Here is a 22,906-nt window from a genome sequence, read left to right on the forward strand (position 1 = left end):
TTAGAATGAATAAAATCACTCTATAATATATTCTCTCATTTTATTATTTATCTTGCGTTTCTTCTTTATTTTTGTTGCTGACTAATAGTTTTTTTTATTTTTTATAAGGCTGCCTCATCTTAAAAAAAAAAAATTTATATTTTTTATCAGTTTCATCAAGTGTAAAGTAAAAAAAAAGATAATATTAATTTTTTTTTTCAAAACCGTGTGAAGCGCGGTTCTATTTTCTAGTTGTAATATAAATAAAAGTCTATTGTGGTATAAGTGGATACTCTTATATTATGTAAGTGTCAAGAATATAGTCTAGTTGGCTAGTTCCTCGCATGATAAGGATTATGCAAAAATAAATAAATAAACAGATAAAAATCAACGACATTAATGCATCGAGAGAACTAGTGTTAAATAGATAATCTCGTGCTTTCTAAAGGTAGCGGAATAAGCATAGTGGATATGTTTATACAAATACTTAACACATGTAACATCATTTTCAGGGGGGACAAAAAAACGTGTACATATTTTTTATCATGTCATTCGAAAGGCTTAACCGTTTCCCATCGGTACGAAGGAAAATATCGTTGAAAGAGTAAAATGACATGCTTTAAGCATGGAACAATAAAACTTTTTTTTACACTGATGGAACAATAAACTTTAGTCCAGACAAAATAGTCAATCAGATACATTATTGATTTTTTAAAGGAACTCCCCAGTTTGGGAAATAAATTGATGGAATATTCCAACTGCACATCCTTAGTGTGGAATGTGAAAATGCAAATTAAGGAGGAAATTATTTATTTATTTATTTGTTCATCTTGTTGATTAGGGATGACAATGAGAGGGGAGAGAACTAATAATATTTCCGTACCTGTCACTAATATTTTGCATATGTCTTTGTTCTTTCCCCATCTTCGTCATAAATTATTTAAGAGAATTCTTATGCCCTCCCTAAATAATTATAGAAGATTCTTGAAGATCTCTAATTCTTAAATAACCCTCGAATAATTATACATTTTTAGTTTTTGAATTTTATTTAATTATATTAAAATGAAATTTTAAATAAAAGTAAAGTTTTATAATGTATCTTAATAAAGTTTAGATATTATACCTTTAGCTTTTGCATTAGTTTTTGTTTTATTAGATAAAAGTTTAAAACAAAAATGTTGGGACAAGCCTTTTGAATAAGCATGATTAAATAGTAATTCAAGACTACAATTAATTAACTAGGCTCAATAGTTTCATAGTGTATTTATATAAATATCTTGATATTTGTTATTTACACAAATATTTAATATTTTATAATTTAAATTTTATAATTTATTCATTAATAGTTTCAAAAATAAAAATAAAAATAAAAATGGAGAATTGAGAAGGGGATGTGGGTTGGGGATTCCAGCTCGTTTGTGCCCCTTCCCAGAAAAGGATATTGGGTAATTATTTTAAAACTCATAATATTTTTGAAAATAAATTTATCAAATATTTAATTAACTTTCTTAAATTATTAACTTTATTATACAACTAATAATAATTTTTTTTAAAAGGTACAATATTATCAAAATGGGCCTAAACATAGTTCATATTTCCAGTAATCCTTCATTTCCATTTAAACAGATAGACACGTTTGGGAGAAGGCTGCCCTCAAGTTGGCTTTCGTGGCCACGTTATGCGTCGCAGCGCCGTTGCATTCTACGAATCATTCTTCACAATGCCAATGGCTGAAGCCAAGGCAATGAGCCAAGAAATTTCATGATCAAATGATGGCGAGTGCACTCGGGGAGGTCAAAAACAGACTGCTCCTGAAGCTATGTCACCCGCCGCTACTTGCGTTCGCAACAGTGATGCACACGTCCTGCGCTCCTGGCTGAGTGTGCAATAATTAGACGTAGTGGAGTAAGCTTTTGAGAGCGTTAGATCTGAGAAAGATGCTATACTTAATATCTTCTGATGATAAATGGAGGCCATTCCTCATATAATATTGAATCATTTGGCATGATTCCTCGGTAATTTATGTTTGTACCTTTTTGTTTAAAAAGAAAAACAGACAGATACGTTCATTATGTAATCTTTTCAGCAATACAATTGGTTATATTTTCTTTTTCTTTTTACATATTATGTACCAGATCATGAAGGCCCATAAAATAATTTACATATTATGCTATTGCTATTTGCTAATCCACGTACATTTACTCTTTGGCGATTAATTTAATTAAATATTACAATCTTTTTCAATTGAATAACGAAAACTAAAACTGTAGCTAAAAAAATATGAATTCAAAATCCGTGGGATTCTCCACTGACGTGGTTAATAATTATCCTCTTTCTAACTTTTATTATAAATTAAAAATAGTCGAATAAAATTTATTTCAATCCGAATTACTTTTTTTTTTTTTACTTTGACTCGCCCACCGACCACAGGGTATGGCATTTTCGCAATTAATATCAAGTTGCAGGTTAATCTCAATAAATATAAAAAAACAATTTATTTTGTAATACTTTATCTTAAATCGGGCAATTAGCAAAAATAACTAATAAAAAATTTCAGGTTAACTTAAGTATATGAACCTTATCCAAACAGTAAAAGTTATTTAGGCAAGCAAGACAATTGCTTAGTCACCGGACTCCAAAATTAATTTAAACACGGTTCAATTTCCTTATTTAATAAATAATTCTTTCCCCTATTGTTTTTAACTTTCCTGCTCCAATCATAATCTAAATTCCTTTCCCTTTTTATGTTTCTTTATTATTATTATTGGTAATTAATTATTTTCCTTTTTTATCCACAGAGTTTTTATTTATTTATATATATACTCCCAGAAGAGGCGAAAAAAGGGAAAAAAGCACAAACAGAGTCCTAATTTCGAAGTGCATGTCCCTTTGTTGAAGTCTTTTAATTAACTTATCTCAATTACTGGTTGGAGCTCTAGGGTTTGCTGATTTTTCACCTCATTCGGTAATTAAAAGTTAAATATTGCTTCACAATAAGTTTTCGTTTCGCTCGTGTTTTGTTGTAGCTGCTCTGGCGTTTTCTTTGTTTATATTTTAAAACCAAGTATGATGTTTTGTGAAAGAGCAATTTTGCTGGTTTGTTGGAATATATATTGCATGTAGTCGCTGTTATAGTGATTTTGTGTTTCGGGTAAAGTGTTGGTTGTAGCGAATGGTATTAATTTCTGATAATTTGTTGGTTTTGTAGTCAATGACAGTGGCCTTTGGATTTTGGTTTTTCCAAGTACTGTGTTTTCCTTTTTGTTTAAGTTTGTAAATTACTCTACCATGTGTCAATTGGGTATTTTCAAGGGTGCTGCTGTGATTGTTCATGATATGATTTGTGCTGTGACAACTGACGCGTGATGATTTCTTGATATCTGGCTGCAGCTGAAAGGTGGCGCGATGAAGCAGTTTTTTGACCATTCTTCAGGTAACCCAAACTTCTGCTGTCTTCATGAATTGGGATTGTAAAGTAAGGTAACTGGATTTTCTGTTCTAGCTTCTTACTTCTTTGAATGAATGATACATGTGATAGGTCCTCCTAAGATCCCACAGCTGAATATACCTAAAGAAGTAGGTGGTGGTTCATGTGGGAGAATAGCTGGTTCTGATTCGTACCTTGCCTCTGACGATGCTTCTCTTTTCTCTAGCTCATTACCTGTTCTTCCACATGAAAAGTGTATGTTGGGCTGTTGATTGAAAGTTTTGTGTTTCTCTCAAGTATGAGTCAATTTCTCACCTCTATTGACCTGAATGCAGTGAACTTAAATGCCATGGGACTTGGCCGTCAGTCTGTTGATGATATCTCATCGGGCTTAAGTAAAGTCCACCATGGTGTGGCAAGTGATGATCCACTTGAAGGCGTCATGAATCCTGCTATTGGAAACTCACTTCCTGATGATGAGGACGAGCTTTTAGCTGGCATAATGGATGATTTTGACCTTCGTGGGCTGCCTTCTTCACTTGAGGACTTGGAAGACTATGATATCTTTGGTAGTGGAGGGGGCATGGAATTGGAAGGCGAGCCTCAGGAGAGCCTGAGCATGAGTATGTCAAAAATAAGTATCTCAGATAGTGCATCTGGGAATGGGTTGCTTCATTACAGTGTTCCTAATGGTGCGGGAACTGTTGCAGGGGAGCATCCATATGGTGAGCATCCTTCGAGAACATTATTTGTTCGGAATATTAATAGTAATGTTGAAGATTCGGAGCTGAGAGCTCTCTTTGAGGTAATCTAAATTTCAAAATTAGGCAGGCAAACTTACTGTTGTTGTCTGTAGAAGTTTTTATTTTTATTCCTAACTTATTTTTGACTTATCCTTCGGTTTATACCAATGGTACTGTTGTTCATAATTTCAGATGACATACCGGTAATACTGGATGTCAGATCTTAATCACTTATTTTTTCTTAAATCCTTGCTTAAATATTCCGTATTTATTCTGTATAGAATCTTTATCTTTTGAGAACTATTAATGTTTTTTCTATGTTTTATATGTTTTATTTGGAAGCAATATGGAGACATCAGAACTCTGTACACTGCATGTAAACATAGAGGCTTCGTGATGATATCATATTATGATATTCGTGCTGCTCGAACTGCTATGCGTGCACTACAGAACAAGCCACTGCGGCGGAGGAAGCTTGACATTCACTTTTCAATTCCGAAGGTTTACGTCTGCTTTATTTACATACCTGTTTTCTTCCCTTTTTTCATTTTTTTTCTTTAGCTGTTGATGTCGTCTTTACTATTTTGCATGCATTCACTCAGCCTTCTCATTTTCTTTTGCATCTGCACCAGGATAATCCATCAGACAAAGATTTGAATCAAGGTACTCTGGTAGTTTTTAATTTGGATCCATCAGTTTCCAATGAGGATCTCCGTCAAATATTTGGGGCCTATGGCGAGGTCAAAGAGGTGATTTTTTTCCCTCTACATAAGTCTTTGACATTATATGCTTGACATCTTTACTTTATGGTATATGTTTGCTAGCGCAGATAAGGGAAACTCCTCATAAGCGGCACCACAAATTTATTGAATTTTATGATGTCAGGGCAGCAGAAGCAGCACTTAAGTCATTAAATAGGAGTGACATAGCTGGAAAACGCATAAAGCTTGAACCTAGTCGCCCTGGTGGAGCTCGTCGAAAGTGCGTAAATTTGATTTACTTGACTCTTGTAATGTATATAGTGCCATAACTTGTATAAGGAACTCTCTATATTTGGACTTCTAATTCTCCTCAACTTTTAAATTTTGTTTCCATCTGTGATTATATTCATGAAGTTTTAAAATTTGGTCTTTCTTTGTGCTGTTGTCTAATTTCTAGAATTTTATTTTAATGATTTCTTGCTTTATGAATTTGGATAAATACTGACTGGTTATACCCTCTGCCTTTTAGCTTGATGCTACAACTGAACCAAGAGCTTGAACAAGATGAATCTAGGATTTTGCAGCATCAAGTTGGTTCTCCAATAACCAATTCTCCACCTGGTAGGTCTCTGTTTCATGCTTTCTGTGACTCATGGACTCAGTTTTTAATTATGTCTACATTTTTGCTTGCACGCTAATTTTGATGCAATTTTTGCGGCAGGTAACTGGGTGCAGTTCAGCAGCCCTATTGAACATAATCCATTGCAAACTATTAGTAAATCCCCTAATTTCAGGAACATGAGCCCCACTACCAGCAATCATATGCCTGGGTTGGCTTCAATTCTGCATCCTCAGGTGTCAACCTTGGAGAAAATTGCACCTATTGGCAAGGACCAAGGAAGGGGCAGTCTTATGGAGCATGCATTAACCAATACAATTTCAGCCAATGGAGCTTCCTTTCAACAATCAAATTCATTTTCAGAGCCAAAAATTGGCCTATACCGTGGAACTGTGTCTTCATTTGGCCCCTCACCTTCAAATGGATCTGGTGTAGAGACATTATCAGGGCCACAATTTCTCTGGGGGAGTCCAAGTCGATACTCGGAGCATAGCAGTTCTCCAGCCTGGCAGACGTCGTCTATGGGGCATCCATTCTCATCCAATGGGAAGATCCATGGTCTCCCATATTCAGGCCGGCAAGGGTCTTTCCTTGGCTCATCCCAGCACCATCACGTTGGATCTGCTCCATCCGGTGTTCCTTTAGAGAGGCGCTTTGGATTTCTCCCAGAGTCACCAGAGACCTCATTCATGAATCCTGTTGCTTTCTGTGGCATGGGTATAGGACAGAATGATGGGAGTTTCATGGTGAATATGGGTTCTCGTGCTTCTGTTAATCCTGGCATTACTGTTCCAAGAAATCTTTCTGATAATGGTTCGAGTTTTCGAGTGATGTCTTCACCCAGGCTTAGTCCTGTTTTTCTAGGTAATGGCCCATACCCAGGATTGACACCCGCCAATATTGAGGGATTATATGAGCGTGGACGGAGCAGGCGGATTGAGAATAATAATGGAAACCAGCTAGATAGCAAAAAACAGTTTCAGCTTGAGTTGGAAAAGATTAGAAGTGGAGAAGATACTAGAACAACATTGATGATTAAAAATATCCCAAATAAGTAAGATCAAGCTCTATATCCTGTGATATTTCAATACACAGCAAATGCCAAGCCTTGTTGATTTTTGTTTTGTTAATTTTTGTCCTCAGATACACCTCAAAGATGTTGCTTGCTGCGATTGATGAAAATCACAAGGGTACTTATGATTTTCTTTACCTGCCAATTGATTTTAAGGTAATGAAATCAGGCTTTCCAGGAGTTTCAATTGTTTTTCTTGAATTTTTCAAATCATACTGATTGACATTTTCTTTTGTGGTGCAGAATAAATGCAATGTGGGCTATGCCTTTATCAATATGTTGTCTCCTTTGCACATAATTCCATTTTATGAGGTTCTATTTTCTTGCGCAATAGGAATTCTTTTTTTTTAATAATAATAATTATTATTATTATTATAATACAACTTAAAATTTTCCTTTTTAGGCATTTAATGGAAAGAAATGGGAGAAGTTTAATAGCGAGAAAGTTGCTTCTCTGGCATATGCTCGAATTCAGGGAAGGGCAGCGCTTGTGGCTCACTTCCAGAATTCAAGTTTGATGAATGAAGATAAGCGCTGCCGCCCAATCCTGTTTCATTCGGAGGGCCCAGAGGCTGGTGATCAGGTAATGCAATTAACATTCCCTTGACAAGAGTCTGCTGAAGATCGATAATAGCTTGCAATGAACTTAAATGAAATGAAATAGATGAAACTGCTGCAAGCTTATAACATGCAAGGATCTCCCTGTAGATGTTCTGCTCTTCTTTTCCAATGTGGGAACAAGAGTGGGAACAAGACTTAAGACAGATAGTAAATCCATATTAATAGGATTTGGTGTATGTTTTTCTTTATAGGTCACTCAGGAGCAGCTCAATTCCAACAGTGTGAATTTCCAAGTTTGTCCATCAAATGGGTCACATCTAAGGGATGCCTCAGGAAGCCCAATCGCAGATGATGAAGGCAATAAGCCAGAGAATAGCTGACAGTTAAGTGAATGGAGATGTCGTGTGCCCAGACTTATGGGGATACAAGTGCTCGCTTAAGCGTATATATGCAAGTGTAAAAATTTAGGAACAGGTGAAACTTTTGGTGAAGCAGCATGCAGATTTTGTACGGTGCTTAGTAAGAAGTCTTTTGAAGCAGAAGCATTATCATTTTGGATTATGGTGGTTTCTCATGGGAGGGGGGAGAATAATTGGGATTTGTGCATGATTTTTCCTTTCCTCACCATTTTGGCATTTTGATTTTGATTTTGATTTTGATTTTTTTCCCCCTTTTCTTGGTATTCATCAGGTTGGATAATTTTACTCGGGGATAGTCGGTGGGTAAATGTTTTCTGGGGTTTAGGTTTTTTAGGGTTGGGGAAGTGAGGTGGGTAACAATCATAGAAATTGTATAGTGGAAACGACCACCAAACAACTTTTTATTTTGTTAATATTTATATTAGTATTTATAAATTGTGACTTAGTTATCTTGTTGCAAGGGAGAATTCTCTCCATTGCATTTTTGGGAAGGTGGATTCTTTGCATATTTAAATTTATTGTATTTGGTGAAAATCCTTCTTATTATATTTATACGTAAAGGTGTCGGTATGCTGGGACAATGGTCACGACATCAAATCAAATTTTGTAGTGGCTGCTCTTAATATCTTGAGTTTCCACTCCACAATCCCCAAGCGTACATTGTGACTTGCCTAACGAACAGGCTTAAGCTTATCTGTTGCTGTGTTCAACATGATGCTACTGCTTTCACCACCCTTCATTCAGCGAAACCAGGATATGTATGTGCGTATATGCACTGATGGAACATTTTCAAACATGCTTACGCTACTACCCCAAGATGGGAATTTGACAAAACCGCTTTTGATTTCATTCACGATTTTACCAATATATATAAAACATTTCCAAAACATGCTTACGTTACTACTGCATACTAAGCCGTAAAGCCACAATTACAAAGCTGCTGCAACGGTAAAGCAAGTGCATGTTCGGAAATACTATTTTGCAAATGAACAGTTTCTAACCGAACATTTACGTTGATAAAAGAACATGATCTGCTGCAAGACTCAGGCTTCACCAGATACTCCTTTGATGTCCCAGGCCATGCTAGGACAGAATCTAATGGACTCGTGTGCATGCAAACAAGAAGAGTGTGGTGATTTAAATTATGCCATTCTAATTACATCTTTTGTCTTCCTCTAGTTTTGAGTTCAAGGTCGATGACGAAATAACACTTGCTATTTTCTCTGACATAGCGGACTCGGCCATTCATCATGATGAGAAGTTTTCGAGACAGTTTCAACCCTAAACCCTCCGGTGTAGTCCACTGATTTCTACCATTATACATATCTTCAATAAGATGAGAGGGAATGCCTTCACCAGGATGAGTCAGTCTACAAGACCAATATGAGAAAGCATTAGAGTGCACTTTTTGAGAATGCATCTTAGTTCTATTAAATATCTGATTAACTGACTAGATCATCAGGGAGCAGATGGAGGAGGTGATAAATGAGTAAATCTAACAGTCTCACAGGGCCTTATGAATTACAAAGTAGATCATTAATTGTCAAAGATCAAGCATTTCAAGGAATGATGTATGCTCTGAAATAAATTTTAAAACAGTTTTCAGATAGCCAGATAAGTAAAAAGCAATGCTCCATGATCACAAGATGAACACAAATAGTCTAGAAATATCGAGATTTCTCCGTATCTGAGGTCTAAACTAACAAGTGGATTGTTTGGCAACTCTTGCTATATGAATGCACAAATGATAATGCAAACTCACCTGCGTCCATGCCGCAAGTGCAAGCGAGCTATATCATTAAATAATTATTCAAATATAGTATCAAGGTCAAGACGCCGCATATTAGATAGAAGGGGTTCAGAACTGATGAATAAATTTAGGCATATTCATTGTACCTGAACTGTACATGAACAAATTGGTCGGCATCCTTTATCAGCTTCAGACCAGGCAAAACCTTAATTTCTACCCAGCCATCTGGAGAAGGTGCATGGCGCACCACACAATGCAAAAAATCTGACAGAACCAGCTGAAGCCTAATTCGATCACCATTTAGTGATAGTGCTTTGATTTCCTCTGGAATGTCATGGAGAAGATGCAAATTCTTATCCCTCAACAAGACCATGACTTGACTAACAACAGCATCCAAGATATTACCCAGAAGGAATTCCTCCGATTTTAGCTCCATGTTGCTGTGACAACCAGGAAGATGTAAGGTGCTTTGTAAGCATTGCACATAAGTACTTTAGAGCAAATGTGACTGGTGGTTTGATGAACTAGCAGAGTAGGTGTATTTTTATGACTAAAACCTAAAGGGTTAAGTACTTCCTGTACCTTCTGCTCAGAAGACGCATCTCCTAGCCAAAAACAATAAAAAATGACAATATGAAGAAATCAGAATAGTTTATTATTACCTACATTACCTTAGTTCAAGAGTTATTATTATTAGAAAATCAAGAACTGACAGCAGTTAGAGACTGCTAGTTGGAACTATAAGACTAATTTTAGTACAATGAAGTTGAGATTCACAAGGATTTTTTCAGATTGTCCTAGATTGATAGGTTCCACAAGATGCAATGAAACAACTTAGAGAAAAGGTGAACATAAAATATGGATTTATACAGATAACAAACTTACAAAACAGACTCACCCTTCCTCTATGCATCTCAAATCCATACCGTCAATAATTGTCATGATTTGTCTTTCACATGCATCACTAGTCTCAAGATATTGCCTTTGATTTTCTGAAATAGATGAACTTTCTAAGAGTTTGTGAACAAATCTAATACCATTTAACGGATTTTTCACCTCTTGCCGTATATAAGCCAGCTCCTTAATTTTTGCATAGATATCCATATCCTCTAGGCCCTGGGCTTCTAAGGCTGGCTGCAGGTCTGGCACAAGAATCTGCATGAAGCAGAAGCAGCCAATTACTTTCCCCTCTGCATCAGTCCTTCTACTTGCAGTTAAGGCCACCTCAACAAACTGTCCTTGTCTATTGAAAAATCCAAAAGGGAAGTTCTCTGTACCTTGACCAGTAATTCCTTGATACAATAGAATCATAAATTTAGTGAGCATATCCTGACCTTTCATTCGACAGAAATTTCCAAAGATTTCCCTTGGAAGCATTTTACCTATCACCTCATGTCTCATCCAACCAGTCACCTTTTCCATGGCAGCATTCCATTCAGAACAGCATGCATTCTCATCAGAAGCAAATATTGGTGGAATCAATGGATTAACACTTTGTATGATAGCGTCATAATCCCCTTGCAAGCGGATGAATTTATTCATAAGAACTTTCTCATGTGTGATGTCTTGACCCACGAAGCACACCCCTTTGACATTATTCTTGTAATCCCTACTTGTGCAGGCATTAACTAGAATATAAACAACTGAGTGTTGCTTTTGAAGCTCAAACTTTCTCAGTTTTAATTCAACATTTTTGTCCTCCTCACCTGGATAATATAGAATTCAACTGATTATTAGCGTAAATAGTAGAAATAAACTGAAGACGACCACATTTTTAGGGGAAGAAAAAAGAAATAACATGCAGTAATGCTTAAGCTTAACTTCAATATTTTAGTCAATATTAGGCTAGAACAACTCATGAGCTAAGAAGAAGAATTTATTGCAACATATATTTTTAACTTGTAATATTTATCAAAAAGATTATAAATTTTCTAGAAAAAGTGAATTATAATGAAGAAATTTTTGTGATGATAGAGTCAGGTAATACTTTCATATCCTTCAGGACTACCCTTAGTGATTGACTTAAGAAAAGAAATTACCAAGCAGAGCTCGGCAGATAAGATTTTCAACAGCTCCCTGAGATTCCTCATGAACTACTTCATCAATTAGAGATTTCCCCATGGCTTCACTAGCTGGTAATCCTGTCAATTCGGCAACTTTTGCATTCCACCCATTGATGGTACCAGATGAATCAACTCCAAAAATTGGAGCTGTCGCTGTCTCAATCAATCTAACCATTTCACATGCCACTGAACTGAGCTCATCCACACCCTGCATCTTACTGCCATTCTGCTGGGTATTACCTTGAACCTTGGAGTCATTTTCTTCCTCCATCTCCTGAAATGAATCTCTCATTACAATTTGCAAAGAGTGAATAGCATTGATTTCCGAAACTTCCCAAGGAAAACTCCTATTTTTCACCACTTCAAGGAAAGCTTTAAACGATGATCTTGGATGCATTTTGCCACCGTTATCCTTATGCTCTGGGTGATGCTTAGCTCCTCCCCATTTAACTTCTTTTGCTGTGTGAGATCTGAACCAGAATAAGAAATCCTTTGAAGTGATTCTGGCAGTAGCCATACCACAAACCGCCTGACCCAATAAAGCAGCACCGGGGTAACCAGCCTCTGCCAAACTATCAGTACTCAACCCTGTACAATCCCCATGATTATTGAGAAGCCACCATGCAATATCTTTTAACTGTGATTCAGTTGGAGTTACCCCCACCAGCCAGCATCTCCCACCATAATATAATGCAGCCCCATCACACTTCACAAGATCCATGATACTAGGAGATTGAGTAACAATACTGAATGGGGCATCCCTGAGGAGCATGTCACACAATAAAACTTGTGTCCTCAGAATATTCTTCTCTGCCAACTGCATTGCCACCTGAAGCTCCATGTATAGCTGCAGGCTGAATGCCTGCACAAGAAATTCACAAGCATAGCGAAGAGGGAAAGGGATGTAGCGTGGAGATGTGTGGTGGCACACCACCAGCCCCCATAGCTTCATAGAATCCTTACTATTGATGATAACCGCCATCACCAATGAGGCAATAGACCCCATATTAGTCATGTATTGCAAGTGGCAGCCATGGGGCGACCGTAGGGTTGAATTGACCAAACAAAGAGGCTGCTTTAATTCTTTACTCTGAATGACCATAACAGGAATGGCATGGCAATCACAAATCATCCTAACACGATTCTGCTTGAACAAGAAACGAGCTGCTTGAGGGATATCATTGGCTGGAAAGTGTATTCCCAAATAAGGTTCCAAATCAGACCTTCTAATTTCAGACACAACTTCACCATGATCATCATCATGGAAATTGTACAGCATAACTCTATCATAACCAGTGAGCTTCTGCACATCCTCCACAACGGTATCACACAAGAGACCGATGTCCCCCCCAGGGAGTGCCTGTAACCTAGAAATTGCACTAACAGCTAGTTTCTGAGACTGCACGGCCCCAGCAAGAGACAATGCAGGATCACCTGACTTTGAAGGCTCTAAATCAATTACAATTCCCACATCAATTCTATGCAGTATAGCATAAAATGGTTTCTCGATACTCCTAGAATTAGAATGAACCAAAATTGGGTTTAGCAGTGAAATCTCTCTAGAAGCAGCTGCTTTAGCCAAAGAAGCCCCAGAAGGAGGAGTAAAAAGGGTTCTTGCGTCAATTCCGATTAAACCGTTCAACTCAAAATCTTCACTTCGTGATCTCAAATCTAACATTTCTAAGCAATTTTCACTATAACCAATTATTCTAAAAGTGGGCTCTTCAACAGCCAGCATACAACCAAAGGGCTGAATAAGACCGCCCCTTTGGATTTTTGATAAGTAAGCAGTTATTTGTTCCTCGGGAACACCTTCTGGAGGACTAATAACTGATCTTGAATAGTTAAATGACTTACCAGACGCAACAGATTGCTCGAACTCAGCTAAAAGACCGGCATCTGCATTGTAGTGATCAATAATCGTCTTGCCTTTGTTGACAGGCTTCATTTTAGCATCCGAAGATTTGAAAGGAGTTGTGTTGTGTCCTCCTCCTATTGAGTTTGTTGTTTCTCTGTTGCCTTGAAGTCCCATTTCTGAAGGAGATGTTTTAGGTAATTTTCTCAGAAATTCATGTGGGTACTCTTGTTTCTTGCTTTAGTAGTAAAAGCTGGATCTTTGTCATCATTGTACAGCTGCTTCTGTTTGTGGATTCTCCTCACTACATGTTCCACCTGTCGTTTTCAATCCTTGTTACATGTTCCACCTGTCGATTTCATTCTGCAGAGGTGGAGCTTATCTTTTCTTCTTCTAAACTCTTTTGTTAGTTGCTTCTAACCGACTGTTATTGCCGATATAATTCTCTCTAATTATTTGATTAGGCAGACGTATTTTAAGTTATTATTCTGTGGCTACTTGCTACACTGCCTCTTTCTAGTGAAAGTTTTACAGTTCTGTTGGAGAGTCCATAATCCATTGCTGGGTTGCTCCAGTACTTAAAAAAAAAAAATATCCTAGTTATCCGTGAGAACGACGTCCATTCATTTATGATGTGGAGGCAGTTAGCAATGCTTTGTTTCTCTGACGTTGCCTTTTTGGGGAAGTATCTCAGCCACAATAGAATTCAGAGGACGTGTCATCCGGATGAGCTCAGTTGCTGTCGTTGTATTTATACGATGTGGCCTGTCCTGGAAAATGAAGAAGATATTTTTGTTTCAAAGCAAATGCGTCCACTACTTATAAAATATAAAGAAAGAGGAGGAATAAAAGAATGGCAAGCCAGGCTACATTGTCTTGAGTGCTTGCTTGATACTAAGCATCAGTGCTTACAAAATCTGGCAAGCAATAGCAGTTTGCAACAAGAACTGAGAGTAAGCAAGCAGAATTGGAGGCAACCTCTGTGGCAATAAATTCCTGCCTCTTTTAGACAGACTCATTAAGTCTATCAGAATCAGAAGTCAACAAACAAAGGGAAGAAAAGCCATTGAATTGGGTTTGGATATTTATAATATGGACATGAAATTCATGCCAAACTGATAAAACACAGACCATATACATTGGTTATGTTTTTGGGCACTAAAATGCCGAGGTTATCTAAATTTATGCTCAAACTGGTGAGACAGCTGGTATAATTGATATTTCTGACCTGTGATTGGCCTCAGATTTTTTTCTATTGCTTAACATGAATTTAGCCTTATGATGTTACAATTTATCACGAGTAAAATGCTAAAAGTTCCATTGCTTTGGGATAATTTAGGGGGATATATATTCTTGCTTTTCACAGGTAAATTGGAATGGCATCGTGGGTACTATCCAGTTTAATTGGTAAAATTTATTTTATTGAAAATAAAGAATCGGGGGTTCGAATTACGTAGATAGAGAAGAGATTAAATTACTATTACGGTAAATAATAATAAATAAATAAATAAATAAAAACAAATAAGAGATGGCATCCCAATTTTTATATCAGTTGAGATCAAGACTGTCTTATCTTTAAGAAATCCTTCTTACCAAGCAGTTATTGTATCTGGGCTGTTTTCAATTCCTTTCTCCGAGTTCGTGAAAATGTTTCTAGTCTTTTGTTGTATTGGGTAAGTAAATTTTTCCACAATTAGTAATATCTGAGTCAGTAAATTTAAAATCTGATACTGGAAACAAGTGTCATTTTCATCTGAAAAAGAGGGAAAGCCTAGACTTATACTTGTATGGGAATTTTTCTCTTTTGGCAGCAAAAATCAACTACAGCAGTGGAAGTGGAACCCTCCACCGCCCATCGGGAGAGAGGGTTCATTCTACTTTTCAGTGTTAGTGTTTGTCCACAAAAGTTTGGTTGTATGGATGAGGTTTCTTCTCTCTCTCTCTCTCTCTCTCTCTTTTTCTTTTTCTTTTTTCCCCTCTTCCCCTCAATTACAATGTGCATAAAAAATAAAATTATGGTTTTCCTAATTCTTCATTTTCTAAAGCCAATGATCTAAAATGAAAAAACCAGTCTCATTTTAATATTAGGTATTTTTTCGCACCCTTCAAACAATTTCTGTCCACATTTGTTATGGAGTCAATTCTCCCATTCCCACGTGTGGAATAAGAGCTTTGAAAATTGACCACGTCAGTCAAAATGGTGGCTATTTATCAATGGGCCTAATTCAGTTGGGCCGTTGGCTAGAGCTGCCACCTTTTCTATGATTGTCAGTGAACTCAAGTAACGGCGCATTTACAGGCTGACAATGATATGGGTTAGAAGTTATAACTATAGAATAGGCAAGTATTGTCATTAGTTAGAATAGAATTGAGAAATAGAATTGTATGTTTGTTATTGCTATGTTTGTTTTATTATTACTAAAAAGATATTATTATTAACAATAATGACAATAATAATAACTTTAACAACAACAACATCTAATAATAACGAACAATTACAAGAATAAGAATAATAACAATAACAAGTAATATAGAAATATTTTAATTTCGGAAAAAAGTAAAATTATGAAAATTGGGTGGGGTAAACGGATAAGTTCAAGGAAAGGAAATTTAATTCCCATCCCATGGAGATAAGTTCCCATTTTCAAAAAAATGTAACTATTAGGTCATTCATGTTTCATTCACATTTTCTATTCTATATTAACAATTAAACATTATTAGTTATTCCTATTCCAAATTCAAATTCTCCAATCTCACAAGTAAACATATCATCAATATGATCTTTAATAATATGAATAAACAATTTAATATGAAAATTTTAATAATACTCTTAATTATAAAAAAGGAACTGAAATAATACTTCTCTCCAATCTTAATGTCTCAACATCCACCATGATTTTTTTTTATAAAAGAACTCCTCACATTACTCTGAGAAAAATATGTGTGAGATGATTAATTGCATTAATTAGGATAAAAAATTATGTTAATACTAAAAAGAAACTCCACTAATTACAGAAAAAAAAAAATAATAAAGAGAATTTTTTTCTTTAAGAAGAAAAACGAAAAGCAATCAACATCAAAGAGAGAAGCTTCAATGAGTCTCCTTTACTTCCGCGAACGTGCACGTGTCAACGCGTAAGTCCGAGCTGGTCTTACAATCCACGTGGCAAATTCCTAACGGTGTACACCTTTCTCCAAAAGATTCAATCTCGGCCGTCCGTACGATCGAACGGTCGCAGGCAACCCAACCCTGTCTTAGACTGCTCGTAGAAGTAGAAATAGAAACAGAACGGAACAGAACAAAACAAAACAAAACAAAAAGTCTTTTTAGTTTTCTTTAGACAGAGAACTAAGAAAGAGTCTTCTTAGCTTGTTTACGGAACCAGGTGAGTCTAATGTTTCTTTGTTTGTTTGTTTGTTTTTTTATTTCCCATTTGAGCTGTTATAATTCACCTTTTTTTTAATTACTTTGAAGCTAAATCTTTTAAAAGTTTCTATCTTGATTTGAGTTGCTCTTTTTTTTTTCTTTCTTTTTTCAAAGTTAATTGAATTTTGGTTTTTTTAACTGTATGGTATGGCATAGTTGGTAGTTGAACTGTATAACTGTCACTTGAGCTGGTTGGTTCTTGGGTTTAATTTGAATATGAGAAGCTGTGCTGAATTGTTTATTGTGGCTTTGTTTGTGAGTGTTTGTGTATGTGTCTAGTTTTGCTTTTGAGTGTTGAAATTTCATTTTTGGATTTATGACTTGTTTGACTTTCATTTTGGTGTTCGAGTTGACGTAGTTTTGTGTTCTGTGATATGGGTTTTCAGTTTAAGTGCTTTTTGCGAAGTGGGTATGTTCTCTCTTTCTCTCTCGTTCTCTTTAATCTCTTTATCATTGGATTTGTGTTGAGGGCTAAACATGCTGTACAGTGACAATAACCATAACTATTGTCTTCTTAAGTTTTAATTCTCTTATCGTAATTTTTTTCTTCTTTTCTCTGGTAAATTATTTGGCTGGTGATCTGGCCTGTTCTTTGAACTAGTATTTTGTGATTGGGCTGGCTTGTAAGGTTGCTTTTCGTAGATCCTGTCTTATCTAGTGCTTAATATTATTATTATTGAACTGTAAATTTCATGCTACATAGTCAGTCTGTTTTTTCAGAGAAGTCAGGTATTAACAGCACTTTTAATTTAGCTCTAGGAAATTTTTGATGATTCTGCTTTTTGAAGTAGTCGTATGGGCATTAAAAAAGAAAAAAGAAAAAAACATTTGTATGCTCTCTTCACTGCGTAATGAGTTATATATCTTGAATAATTCTATATAGAAATTTCATTTTTCTTGGGCTTCTATATCTTCCTTGATATGTTTGCTTCTGCCTCTGTTATCTGTGACACAGCCTCTGTTGCTGCTTCTATTATTTAGAGGGGTCACATATCCCCACTAATGTTCCGGAATCAAGATTGTGGCAAATATCATCACTTAAGTTCAAATGCCATCTTTAAAAATGAAGACCAAATCAAGCGCGGGATCCATAAAAGAAAAATATGGTCTTCATGTTTGCGTAAAGTCTAGTGTAATTTCCAAAAAATCATGCTCTCATGTCAGGATTTCCCAACAAACAGCCGAATTCGATTCGTGTTCTGGCGACTGTAGTGATGGTAAGCAATTTTATTTCATTGTTCTGTATTTGTTGTTAGAAGATATGAAAATAATGGGTATCATTATCAAAGATATAAGAGCGAGTGTAAAGATTCCAGAGTAAATTATATAGTTGTTCTTTTTTTGACTGATGTCTAATTTTGAAGTTATTTTTTTCACATATATGTTTAAATACTGTTATTTTTTCCTCTTTTTTTTTTAAAACACAATGTTCCGTTTTATACAGTGAAATACAATGATTCTACCAATGTGAAAGTATTATTTTTCATGCATTATTAGATGTTGGTTTCCAATTTCATAATTGATTCTGAATCATTATCTTGTAGGATGTGTTCTTTTTCTTTTCTTTGCTTTTTTTTTTTTTTCACTGAATTGATGCACCAATTAATTATTCTTGACAGTTTCGTCAAGCATGGAAGCTTCCACCCTGGGCTTTAACTGTGAAGATGGCATCAGGCACCGAGAACTGGTGGATGAAGAAAGTTCCCATTTTCAGGTGCAACCACCAATTTTTGTCGATTCCACAACTATTGGGAGAATGGTAAACCTTTTTATTTTAAAGAGACTGGGATTTTTTGTCACAATTTAAGCTTCTCCTGTTTGTCACTCTGGGATATCTTGATACTGATTACTGCATACGCTTGAAACACATTCAGCTTTCAGCTGTCTTTGTTAGGCAGAATGTTGTCCTATAGATTTTCCTCCTTAGAAACTTTGGCATAAGGTTGATGCATTGGTGGCAACGTAGGGAGCTTTTCATTTACAAGTGACTCTTATATTTATATTTTATAACCCATGCCAATCATTCGGATGTACTATCGTTACAAATATAAGTTATTTATCCTTACTGTTGTTTTTCATGTACTACTTTTTTATTCCTGGACCTGCATCTTTACAATTCTTTTTTATTTTTATTTTTCAGTTTGTTTAATTTTTTTTTTTTGGGGGGGGGGGGGGGGGGTATGCATAAATGACAGGAGCCTACACACATCTGCTCATCGGACTTGGAGACAATTTTTTCTCCTATTCTTGAGCCAGTTGAAATCTTCTGTGGATCAAATGTTGACTATGCAGCAGGTAAATTCCATTTTGATTTTCATCAAGGTTCATATGTTCTAAATTAGGTAATTTTATATGACGTGATAAGTTTTCTTTTGGTTCATGTTCATTCTAGGTAATAATGAGGGTTCAAGGGTGCCAGGGGTTGGGACTGATGATGGTGATGATAACAGAAGTTCGTGTGACTATCAAACTTGCAATGTATCGGATTTCTTTATTTCTGACATGATTATTGCGAGCTTACCCTTAGATGGGAATGCAGATGTCATCACTGAAACCAATCCTTTTCCTGATTACAAGTGTGCTGAACCAAACATGTTTTTTGATGTGGCCGATGAATGCATGATGCTGCCTTTTCTCGAGGATACAGCCAAATCCAGCAATACCATTGATGTCAAATCTCATGAAGTAGCATCAATTGAACAAGATAATGGTAGCTTATATCTAGCAATTAATCAAATGAAATCCTTCAACCAGGAATCTGATGTTAATGCTAACTCAGATCAAGCCCAACACTTTGATCCACAGTTCTTCATTAAGTATTTACCGGAACTTTCAGATATAGCAAACTTTCGGCCCACTGCATCACCGAAGGAGACTCAAGGAAGGAAGTCGGTGACCCTAGTACTCGATTTAGATGGTAAGAAAATTGAGTTTCTTTTTCATCATAATCTGCTATCACATTATTGAATGTTATTTCAGGTTTGTATAACTTTTACAATGCCAATACAATATCTGTCATCACTTTTGGCCTGATTTTTGTGATATTATCATGATTGAAGCCAAATCATAAATAAGTTTATTTGTATCTGACATAAAAATGTGCTTCGCTAGTTTTTGAAATATATTGATAATTTCAGGGATTAGGTTCAGCTTATCAAGAAATCTTTTGGCATACCAGAAAAACTGTCAAAATAGTTCTTAATGTTCTTAGTGAGTGTAGTCCCAACGAATCCTATATGGTTTTGCTGACTTGGGACTTATTCTAATCTGTTATTGAGATTATTATATGGCATAATCCCATTGTTTTTGTCTTTGGATTTTCTTTGAATAATTTTTATGTGAGAAATTGATTAAGTTTTTGTTAAATATGGCTTTATTTTGGCAGAAACACTCGTTCACTCTACCTTGGAGTACTGTGATGATGCAGACTTCACTTTTACTGTTTTCTTCAACATGAAAGAGCACACCGTATATGTAAAACAGAGGCCTCACCTTAAGACATTCTTAGAGCGGGTTGCAGAAATGTTTGAAGTTGTTATATTTACAGCCAGCCAAAGCATCTATGCAGCACAACTTTTGGATATACTGGACCCAGATGGAAAGCTTATATCTCGGCGGGTTTATCGGGAATCATGCATTTTTTCTGACGGAACTTACACTAAAGATTTAACAGTTTTAGGTGTTGATCTTGCAAAAGTTGCCATTATTGATAATTCTCCACAGGTATAAAGACTTGTAAGATTTATTATTGTTCGTCCAAAGATTTAAATTTCCATTTTCTTTCCCTCATTTCTTTGATTTTGATGTTATCTTATACTGTCTGCCAATCTTTTATTTTTTTTATGATCATATCTTTCCCAATTTGTCGTGGGCAATTAAAGTTTAATATAATGAGTCACCCACATTCACTTAATGTAACATAATAAAATATTTTGTATCTCCTAATAAGGTGGTATGGAGAGACCATAATGAACAGAAGCAAAAGAAATTGTCATCTGTACCAGTTACTCACATGAGTGCTTAAGCTTTGTACATGTTCTTGATTTCAGGTTTTCAGGCTGCAAGTGAATAATGGGATTCCTATTGAGAGTTGGTTCGATGATCCATCAGATTGTTCATTAATATCGTTACTTCCCTTCTTAGATATCCTGGCTGATGCTGAGGATGTCCGCCCAATCATTGCCAAGACATTCGGTAACAAGGAATAAAAGTCCCTTGTTTTTCCTCACTTGTTTGAATATAGCTTCTTGTCCATCTGGTTTATTTTTGAGCAAAAAAAGGTCTTTTCTTTAATTGCTCACTTCAAATCTTCCTTGCTAGCTCTTGAGATAATTAACCATCAAATAAATAATTGATTGTCTGATTGTTGGTCAGCTTTTGCTCCATCCCTTTCTCCTCTCAGCTGACAACCTTGTGTAGTGCTTTATCTATCCTTTCAAAAGGTAGTTTTAGAGAATGTCTCTATTTACTTTTATTGTACAGCTGAAGTTTGCAGGAAAATATGGGAGACATATATGAAATTTTATCTTGTGAAATATAATTTTGCAAACTCTTGTTTGATTTATTGTCTGTTTGACTAACTTGCTGATGTCCCTTAGCAAACAATCAAACATGGACCTTATTGAGAGATATTGTGTGTTGAGTGATTTAAATTGACAGGTCAATGATGAACTTACATAGAGTGAAGTGGATGGTGAACTTTGTCTTCATGAAGCTTGTATTTTGTTCAAACGTTTGTGAATAGAACCATATACTTATGCTTATTCACATCTTTCTTTGTGGTTTCCGAATGCTTACATCCAGTTGTTTTCCTCAATTATGTGTACACTTGTATCTTTAATCTTTTATTTTGTTTACCATATATCATCTTAATATTTTTTACGAAAGTGCCCCTTCTTGCTTAAATTGCTATAAATCTCTCAAGTAGGCAATTTCTCTACTATTGGATGAACCTTCAACCTTCTTCATTACTTATGGTGTGCATGCGGGATTTTCAGGCAGTGCTATCATTTTTATGGTCCGGAGAGGAAGATAGTCTTGAAAGTGAGAGTTGATTATAAGTCAAGAAAGCAGTTGGTTATTAACCTTTTCTCTTGCTCAAGTCTCAGAATCATATCTCTTGAAATTACATAATACTAGTCTTAGAGATTCAACTACAGCATAGATTTAAGTAGTGAATGAGTGAATTGGGGATCCAACTTGAGGGTAGTGGTCTGTGTTATGTTGATTTGAAGAGATTAAGGCTACTATCTCTAAACAGGTACCTACCTGACTCAACCCTGCCTTTAGGAACTTTGCCTTGTAAGTGAGGATATCTGCAATGATGCTAATACCAAGTTATGACTCTGTCTTACGTAATCATGTGTGAGTTACCACAGATTTAAGCTTCAAGTACCCAAAACTAAAACTGTTGGAGAAATTGAATTGTCTGAATGGCCGGTAGATTCGTAATTAAGAGACTCTTGCATATCCTTTTTGGGTGTTTATTGAGTAGATTGGACAATGAAAAAAGAGTGCTTAATTTTTTGATCTTCTGCTTTGAAAAGTTGAAAGAAATTAGCATGGGCTGTAGCCTTTCTCTGCTTGTCATTGCATATTTTCTTCTGAATATAATAAATAAATAAAGAAGGATACAACTGCTAACTGAAAAGAGGTACAGTACTTGTCTACTTGACTTTCTGAAGGGGAGATTGATTGTTAAATCTGTTAAATCTCATGATCTTTAGTGCAATTTCACAACTTTGCGTGCGTTATCTGCAGGTCATATATTTTCTGCCACTGGCAAATAATAGGTACGTAGAATTTTATTGGTATCCATCTTTCTAGCGAACTTCATTGATATGGCTGTTTAATCATCCCATGGACTGCCCTAACAATTTTATATCATGTATCTTTGGATCTCCGAATTTATGTTGGGAACAGTCTGCCTCTGTGTAATCTCATTTTGAAATGCTAAGATGACACCCATTTATTGTTTCCAGTCAACTGCTCTTTTCTCTTAACCAACTGGGTTTGTAAAAATAAGCAGAAGCACATTTGGCTGGTGTAAATGCACAACTATTTGTAGTGATTCATTCTTTCCAAATATTGGTGATATGGGAAATCATTTCAACAGTTTGTGGATTCGGATTATTTTAACTAGCGCCTTTTGGAACCCTCTGTTAATTACGTCAATTTATGTGCAGTGTATAATGATTGTTATTGACTTATGGTACTATATTTGCCCTGGTTGAGGCTCTTGGATTTTCAGTGAACACCATGAACAAATGCACGAACGTTGTATATTCATA

The 22,906-nt window shown here is 35.8% G+C and overlaps 3 protein-coding genes across 13 annotated transcripts; 2 read left to right on the forward strand and 1 right to left on the reverse strand.

Annotated features, from left to right (window-relative positions):
• The first annotated feature begins 2,784 nt into the window (after positions 1-2,784).
• LOC102609804 (protein MEI2-like 5) lies at positions 2,785-8,055 on the forward strand. 4 transcript variants are annotated; one of them, XM_006467485.4, is made up of 14 exons: positions 2,785-2,944; positions 3,370-3,412; positions 3,518-3,661; positions 3,742-4,029; positions 4,117-4,211; positions 4,492-4,650; positions 4,782-4,898; positions 4,979-5,130; positions 5,380-5,471; positions 5,572-6,523; positions 6,613-6,697; positions 6,785-6,853; positions 6,945-7,124; positions 7,354-8,055. In XM_006467485.4, the coding sequence occupies exons 2-14, from the start codon at positions 3,385-3,387 to the stop codon at positions 7,480-7,482; spliced, it is 2,490 nt and encodes an 829-aa protein (XP_006467548.1). In that variant the 5' UTR covers positions 2,785-2,944; positions 3,370-3,384; the 3' UTR covers positions 7,483-8,055. The 4 variants fall into 4 exon arrangements, with proteins under 4 accessions (XP_006467548.1, XP_006467546.1, XP_024950316.1 ...); XM_006467483.4 differs by having other exon boundaries at positions 3,742-4,211; XM_025094548.2 differs by having other exon boundaries at positions 2,811-2,944; positions 3,292-3,412; positions 3,742-4,211.
• A 286-nt stretch (positions 8,056-8,341) lies between these two features.
• On the reverse strand, positions 8,342-13,896 carry LOC102608760 (phytochrome E). Of its 5 annotated transcripts, none has more exons than XM_006467480.4 (5): positions 11,311-13,887; positions 10,328-10,977; positions 9,854-9,876; positions 9,418-9,711; positions 8,342-8,891 (listed from the first exon to the last, which is right to left on the reverse strand). In XM_006467480.4, exons 1-5 carry the CDS (start codon positions 13,364-13,366, stop codon positions 8,678-8,680), a joined length of 3,237 nt encoding a protein of 1,078 aa, XP_006467543.1. In that variant the 5' UTR covers positions 13,367-13,887; the 3' UTR covers positions 8,342-8,677. The 5 variants fall into 5 exon arrangements, with proteins under 5 accessions (XP_006467543.1, XP_006467542.1, XP_006467541.1 ...); XM_006467479.4 differs by lacking the exon at positions 9,854-9,876 and having other exon boundaries at positions 10,170-10,563; positions 10,654-10,977; positions 11,311-13,883; XM_006467478.4 differs by lacking the exon at positions 9,854-9,876 and having other exon boundaries at positions 10,170-10,977; positions 11,311-13,878.
• Positions 13,897-16,411: 2,515 nt separating this feature from the next.
• LOC102608270 (uncharacterized) lies at positions 16,412-22,730 on the forward strand. 4 transcript variants are annotated; one of them, XR_008052604.1, is made up of 8 exons: positions 16,412-16,575; positions 17,572-17,833; positions 18,236-18,375; positions 18,812-18,911; positions 19,009-19,533; positions 20,002-20,339; positions 20,666-21,058; positions 21,614-22,730. XR_008052604.1 is itself a non-coding variant. In XM_006467476.4 (7 exons), exons 2-7 carry the CDS (start codon positions 17,665-17,667, stop codon positions 20,822-20,824), a joined length of 1,431 nt encoding a protein of 476 aa, XP_006467539.1. In that variant the 5' UTR covers positions 16,412-16,575; positions 17,572-17,664; the 3' UTR covers positions 20,825-21,412. The 4 variants fall into 4 exon arrangements, 2 of the variants coding, with proteins under 2 accessions (XP_006467539.1, XP_006467540.1); XR_008052605.1 differs by having other exon boundaries at positions 22,377-22,730; XM_006467476.4 differs by lacking the exon at positions 21,614-22,730 and having other exon boundaries at positions 20,666-21,412.
• Positions 22,731-22,906: the final 176 nt, after the last annotated feature.

Source organism: Citrus sinensis, chromosome 2, assembly GCF_022201045.2.
Source record: "Citrus sinensis cultivar Valencia sweet orange chromosome 2, DVS_A1.0, whole genome shotgun sequence".
NCBI lineage: Eukaryota > Viridiplantae > Streptophyta > Magnoliopsida > Sapindales > Rutaceae > Citrus > Citrus sinensis.